The following is a 7,807-nucleotide window of genomic DNA, read 5'->3' on the forward strand; positions in this document are numbered from 1 at the left end:
TGGCGCGCGCGGGTGGGGCGCGACGCCTTTTGCAGGGGTGAGGTGGTGTGTCATCCTCGGCCGGCGCGCGTGTCGCAGATCGCTTCCCTCGAGCATCAGGCGGGCTGGGGTAGGGAGACAGAAAGGCGGGTACCGGGAGCCAGGGAGTGAGTTCATTCACGTTATGCCCGTAGAGGAAGTGAGGTTTCCTCCTTCGGGGGCGAGAGAAGGGGGCGCGGTGGCTAACCGCCGCGTGTCGGCGGCTAACCAGAAGTGGCTCTCGATCTTAGAAAGAAAGCCTTTTTTGTTGTTGTTGTAAACCGTTGCTGCACGCCCTGCCTCCTGCCAACGAAAGGTTAAGTTGTAGCCCATACCGAAAGGAATGCACTGCCACAGCTCTCTGCAAGACTGACTCAGGGGAGACCTTTTTTTGCAATGCCCCCGCCCCCCCCTTTTTTTTCCTTCCAAATTTGAGTCAGCTTGTAGGATGTGCTTGTGACTATTCGGAAGGCGTGCGGTTTTTTCGCGTCGTGCCCGCGGAGACATCAGGAAAGCCATCCTGGCAATAGATCAGAGATTCAGGGTGGTGCTTTGGTGCTGCATACCACACAAGCCTCTTTCTGCTCCAGAGCCCTGTCATGGGATCTGTTGTCTTTTGAGATCACTACTGCTTAGGGCCCAGTTTTCTCCGAGTTTCTCCCCCTACTGGTCTTTCATTGTATTGAAAAGGCATAGGAGCAGTGCTGCGAGTCCTCAAACGTTGGCTCTCCCTTGAATTTTAAGAGGGGGACTTGGGAGGGATCCACCCCAGAAATGTTACGGTCCAACTTGTCAAGCAGAGCTACGCCCTGACACCACACATTCAAACCCAGTTGTAAATGAGATCCATTCCTCTATGTGGTCCTAGTTTCATTCGGCGGTGTTTCTGTATTTCTCGTGTTAAGCTCTGGTTTTCATCTCACATTCCAGGGGTCTATATTTCTAAATATTTTTCTCAAACCAGTGTTTTCCTCAGTTTCAGAACACTATGTTACCCCAGAGCATTCATATAGATAACATGGAATTCCTAGTCCAAGTAAACCTTAAGGCAGCATTTCCCAAATTGTGTTTCCAAGCAGAGTCTCATGAAAGATTACTAGGTAGTCCTTGGTGGGGGAAAATTCTTCTAGGTATATTTTTCCATCTAAAATATAATTTTTGAAGGTTTTTTTGTTTGTTTAATACACCTGAAAAGAATGCATATACAAAGAATTGAGACATGAGAAAGCATTGGTTCAACACTAATGAAACTACAAGAATTAGGATTTGGGGAAGGTGGAGAATATTACCTAAACATTTTTAATAATGGAAACTGCAAACAAAATAAGCTGATCAAATCCCTATTAACACTTATGAAGAGTCTTCATAAGACTCTCTCCATGGTTTTTATTAAACTAGAGCCTCAACTGGCTGTTCTAGGGTTTCTCATGCAAAACAGAAAGGAGGGGATTCCCCTGACTGGTCCCCATGTTGTTAAATGTTCTCCCCACCTTCACCCCACCCCTAGCTTCTTCATGAAGCAGGTCTCCATCCTCATAACTTGAAGAGGATGTGAATCATCCCACAGACACCTGTCTTCTAGCACCCCTCGTATATACCAGGTCTTCAGCTGTGTTCTAGGAACACCATATCATACACTATTAAGCTGCACATCTATGCTAAGCTTTTAAGACAATGACTGACAAGGAAAAAATGTTTTTTTAAAATTATGTACTTAATCCATTTGGTATATTTCAAAAAGTGCAATACTTTTCTTCATTTATCAGTGAAGGAAGTTAGACATTAACTTTAGGAAAAAAAAAATCAGCAAACGGCTAACAAATTTCTTGAAAGTCAGTCACCGTATATAGTGCATCCTAGAAAAGAGGAGGGGCAAGACAGGTGCCACCCACTTTCATGAGTTTCATCAAATACTGAACCTACTCAAGGGTGGAGAGCAAAGGCAACTTTTAAAAAGGAGTATGTTACTAAAGGAGGCATTGACTATACTCCTTCCTAAGAGCACCGGTGGGAACATGTTTTCTAAACTAGATTTAGGAAGTGGAATGTGGAAAGTGGAATCACTCCATCCTCCTCACCTAACTAAAGGGCTGTTCAATGGTTAATGAATTTTTAAAAAATGACTAAATAAAAACAAACTCCACGCACACACCCCTCCCCTCCCGCCACAAAAGAAAAGAAAAGAAAATACTAAATGTCTCAGGAACCTCTCCAGAGTGGAACCCGGGAACAGCTTCAACAACCCGAATTTGTCTGTTACAAGGTCATCACAAGCATGCCTTGCTTTTAAACAAAACAAAAAACAAAACAAACACTAGTACTGATCACTTTTCTGACAATACACAATTACTCAAAATTAACTAGTATTGAGAGGGAGAAAGGGGCCATATCTATGGGCCTTGTTTCACACGAGTGCATGTGGGTAGGTGCAGGGCATTTGTCATTATTGCAAAAACGAATTTTAATTTTTAATCTTTAGTTTGATTTAAACATTGCTTTTAGTATGATGCCGAAACCAGCTGTGCAGAAAGGGCTCTGGAGAGATGTTCATAGCAGCACACACCTGCGGCTCTTCTTCGGTTCTGGAGGCTCCAGGGCAGCCGATACTGCTTCGTCAAACACATTCTTTGGGCCTTTTTGTGTGAGTGCAGAACACGCCACATACTTGACAGCCTTCAGGTCACGGGCCAGCTTTTCAGCAGTCTCTGGAGTGATAGGTTTCTGTTTGTTCTTGGCAAGTTTCTCAGTCGGAGAGGGGTCATCTCTGAGATCAATCTGGGTCCCAACAAGCAAGAAAGGAGTCTTTGGACAGTGGTGAGTTATCTCAGGCACCCACTTTTCTTTCACATTTCCAAATGAGGATGGAGAGACCACTGAAAAACAGACTAGAAATACATCTGTTTGTGGATAACTCAGCAGTCGTAATCTGTCGTAATCCTCTTGCCCTGCAGTATCAAAAAGTCCAAGAGTATATGGCTCTCCACCAATCATAACTGTGACTGCATAGTTGTCAAAAACAGTGGGTACATACTCAGATGGAAATGTGTTTGCTGTGTAGGATATCAGAAGACATGTTTTACCAACAGCACCATCGCCCACAACAACACACTTAATTGTCTGCATTGCTGAAACAGTTTTATATCCACTTTAAATATTTCAAATCCAATGATGATCTCAGCCTCTCCCTAAAATATAATTTTTAATAAGAAGATGCTAATTATATTATGATTTTCTATGTGATAATCTGCCTTTTTGTTAAATATTGTTTTTATTAAATTTATTGGGGTGACATTGGTTAACATGAACATACAGGCTTCAGTGGTGGGTTTCTATGTGGGTTTCTGTATATTCCACCGTGTGCCCACTACCCAGAGTCAAATCTTCTCCTGTCACCATATGTTAGGACACGATAATCTGCCTTTAAGAAATCACTTGTCAGCCCCGCCGGTGTGGCTCAGTGGTTGAACATCGGACCTTTGAAGTAGGAGGTCCAGTTCACATCCCATCGGGTGTATGCGCAGGTTGGGTCGTGTCTCCATCCCCAGTAGGAGGCACCTAGGAGGCAGCTGATCAGTGATTCTCCCTCATCATTGATGTTGGAGACATCTCCTCCCTTCATTGATGTTGGAGACATCTCCTCCCTTCCTCTATGAAATCAATAAAAATATATATTAAAAAAGAAATTATTTGTCAGCAGGCAATGGCATACTTGTTACTTGAATATATGATTAGTCACTGGTGCAGGTGTAGCATTTACTACCCAATTCACAGTTGATGCATTTGGGTTATTTGCTGACCATTGCTTTATTACATGCTTTATCTTGCTTTCAAAGGTGTTTGCACTATTATGATAAAACTCATTGCTCAAGGTCCTAAGACTACAAGATGAATGTTTTACAGGAAAAGTTGAAATAGCAATTCTCAGATCTTACATCAAGCAAAAAAAAAAAAAAATGGAATTCTTCAGAATTAAAGAATTGCCGCCTAAGTTTTCTAAATGTCCAAGATGAAACTATTGTTCTATTCGAACACATTGCAGATATGTTAACAGTTTCTTGCCTTTTGGATTTATTTCCATTGACAATGATGACTGATAGTCAAATGTGTATTGTGCACCAAAACATTCTCTAATAGCACTTAAGTCACTACTAATCTCGGAAGTAATTTGGAAACAAAGTCAGCTTGGTTATGTAGCAATATACTCTGGCTGAATGAAGTTGCCAAGTTAAACAGTGAAAATATACCAAAAGGTAACAGAGTGAGCTACTTTATAGCACATTGTAATTCAGTTATGGTCAGAAAATATACTTTTAAAGTTTCAGTTCTTTTCAATTTGTTAAGATTTGTTTTGCCCCAGAATGTCCTATGTGCACTTATTAAAAAAACACACACAAAAAAACAAAAACCAAAAAACATTTAATGTGCATTTTTGGTCAATTATGTCAAGTTGGTTAATAACATCGCTAGGTCTTCTATATTCTTACTGGTTTTCTCTACTAATTCTATAGTTTCTGGGAGAGGAGCATTGAAGGCTCCAATTATAATTGTGGATTTGCCTCTTTTTTCACGTCTGTGTATTTTCACTTTATATGTTTTGAAGCTCTGTTACTAACACATTTAGAATGATGTTTTTGATGAATTGATCTTTTATCATTATGTACTATCTCTCCTTGTCCCTTGTGGTGTCTTTGTTCTGAATCTATTTTGTCTCACATTAATATAGATTTTCCAGCTTTCTTTTGATTAGTTTTTCTGTGATATATCTTTTCCTGCCTTTTTATTCATCTTTTTATGTTGTATTTAAAATGGTTTACTTCTGGGCAACACATAGTTAGGGCTTTAAAAAAATCCAATCTGATCATCTCTTTTAATTGCAGTGTTTAGATGATTTACATTTAATGTAATTATTGATATGGTTGGATTTAGGCCTATTGTTTTATTATTTGTTTTCTGATTTCCCTTGCTTTTTTTCTATTCTTACTTTCCTGCATTCTTTTGAATTGTTTAAATATTTCTTAATATTACATTTTAATGTATATATTGTCCTTTAGATATAGCTAGCTCTCTCTTTTTTAAATTATATTTGCTCTATGGCTTACAATATACATACCTAAACTTTTACAGTGTACTGAGTGTTAATATTACATCACTTCAAGTAAATGTAGAGAGACACCTTACTACCATATAGGTTCCTCTATTTCCCTCTCCCCCCTGCTCCACTAACTAACCTTTATGTTGTAGTTGGTATATGTATTATATTTATTTATTTTAAAAACTTTTATAAGAGTTTATTTGAGCCAAACTGATGACATGCCAAGGAGTAAGATCTCAAATGCTCCAGAGAATAACAGTTTTATGCTTTTGAAAATAAGGAGGGAATGTACCTGGAGCTGGGGATTGGATTACAGAATAATTAACAAGATTATGTGCTTTCTTGAGAGTTAATACCCCCTTTGAGAGGTATTACTTCTGGTATTTCAAAGGTGTGTTAACCTAGATGCACAAGAACAAGAGACAGGGCTGGCTTAAACCCTTTCACTAAAGAAGTTATGACTACCTACTATGACTTTCCCTGTTAGGAATTTATGATCAGATTACCCTGTGAGGTTGCTTTCCATAGAACCCATTATTTTCATCCACATTTATCCATTTTGCTCATAAATCAATCTGAAGGATGCTTTGGTGAACCAACATTTTGATCTGATAGTGTGTTCTCAAAGAGCTAGGAAGGCTCATTCCTAGGACAGGTCAGTGTCGATATCCTGTTGTTGACTATTGGGGATGGGGCAATACTATAACCATGGAATCTGAGTTAAGGCTGACTTTTTCCCAAAAGGGAAAGGCAGGCAAATGAAAGGCAGTCAGGTCTTATGGCCTTCATTGCAAAACACATTGAATCATTTCTATCCTGTCAACTATCATGATCCAAGTTTAGCCTTCTGTCTCATTTTTCTCTATTTGGCATTTAGTGTAACATTTACATAAGCCATGAAAAGAATATTAATAGTTATCTTATACATGTTCAGTAATCATAGAAAAATCCAAAGAGTAAGTATAGTTGTTATTACAACTAATATCTTTAAAGGCAAACAAAATGGATTCTGAGTTCAGTATAAGTCCATCGGTACCCAGGCCTTGTTGATGTCATAGGATAGCTATCTACCTCTGGTATCTGAGGCTTCTTGTCCTCAAAGAGTCTTGGATGTTCATGGACAGTGGTAGATGTCCATCTGAGGTTATGAGCCTGACAAGGTCCCTCCTAATGAGGTTGGAGAGTGTCTTTTATTTGATATCCTTTCCAATAAATAAAATCTCCAGGTGGCAGCCCTCCCAGGATCTCCTGTGCCTGTTCTCTCTCTCTCTCTCGTTTTGTGCTGGAGGTTTAAGTTTTGAGCCCTACATACTAATTATACTAATTACTTGAGACAACCTCACAGAGGTTGGCAGGGAAGAGATGGTGTCACTGTCCCCTTTGGGGGCAGCATAAATGATCTTTAAAGTCTTTGTCTTCTGGGAGCTCTCTGAAAGGAAGTGGTTACCAACTTGGCATTTTCTTGTTGTGACTGTCAAACCTTGGTAATAGTGTAAGATGCCTCTTTTCAATAATGTCAGCTAATAAGTTCCTTCATATAAGTCCAGTTTAAATGCACTGCGATGATGTCAGGGAGCCAGGAAGAACCAAAAGGCCATCTTGGGTTTTCCATAGCCCCGACTTACTCGTTTAATTTAGTTTTTTTTATTACTTATTTTTTTATCCTCACCTGAGGACATGTTCATTGATTTTTAGGGGGAGAGAGAGACATCAATGTGAAAGAGAAATATCAATTGGTGTCTCCTGTTCTCACCCCAACTGGGCATGGGACCCAAAACCCAAGTATGTGCCTTGACTGGGGATTGAACCTGCAACTTTTTGGTGCATGGAACGATGCTCCAACCAACTGAGCCACCTGGCCAGGGCTTATCACTTATTTTACAATGTTTCCTATGCAATTTCAAATCTTTTGAGGTGTTCCAGGGGCTCTACATATAGAGATGTTTTTAACCGTTAAAACACCCTTCATAAGCACCTCAAAGTTGATCCTACGTATAATGAGATGTTTAACCCTTAAAACCTCAATTTCTAATGAAAACTGAGAAGTAAGCAATTTGCATTCTTTAGTTTAGAAATTTTATGAAGACATTTTAGTTATTTTTAAATATATTTTTATTGATTTTTAGAAAGAGAGGAAGGGAGAAGGATAGAAAGATAGATACATCTATGAGAAACATTGATAAACTGCCTCCTGCATGCCCCCTACTGGGGATCGAGCCAGCAACCCAGGCATGTGTCCCGTCCAAGAATCGAACCGGTGACCTCTTGGTTCCTGAGTCAACACTCAACCACTGAGCCACACCAGCTAAGCTATGAAGACATTTTACAACCTCTAGAAACATATTTCATAGACATAAAAGCCAATTATTAACATGGACTTATTTTTATAAAAGGCAAAATAAAGACATGTCTTTTACTTAAACCAGCAAACTTAAACTAGGTTTTATTTACTAAGGATTAACTTTAGATCATGTGAACTTGAAAAACATGAGTTAGTTTATTTTTTTCAATCCTTGCAAGCACTTGCCTTTAAATTGATTTTAATAATAGCATCCAGTGGCATAAAATTATCTAACATTTACATCATACATGCATACATAGACACACACAAACAGAATAGTTGGATCCAAATTTTGTTTTGGAGGCATTTGCAATCTGTATATATCCTTGATAAGTCAAGTAAAAATAAGGACAGCC

The 7,807-nt window shown here is 39.2% G+C and overlaps 1 protein-coding gene across 1 annotated transcript; it reads right to left on the bottom strand.

Moving 5' to 3' along the window:
- Window positions 1-2,395: 2,395 nt before the first annotated feature.
- LOC102239987 (cell division control protein 42 homolog) lies at window positions 2,396-3,198 on the bottom strand. The gene has a single exon (XM_005883015.2). It carries the CDS (start codon window positions 3,139-3,141, stop codon window positions 2,566-2,568), a length of 576 nt encoding a protein of 191 aa, XP_005883077.1. The 5' UTR covers window positions 3,142-3,198; the 3' UTR covers window positions 2,396-2,565.
- Window positions 3,199-7,807: the final 4,609 nt, after the last annotated feature.

Source organism: Myotis brandtii, unplaced genomic scaffold (assembly GCF_000412655.1).
Source record: "Myotis brandtii unplaced genomic scaffold, ASM41265v1 scaffold751, whole genome shotgun sequence".
Taxonomy (NCBI): Eukaryota; Metazoa; Chordata; class Mammalia; order Chiroptera; family Vespertilionidae; genus Myotis; species Myotis brandtii.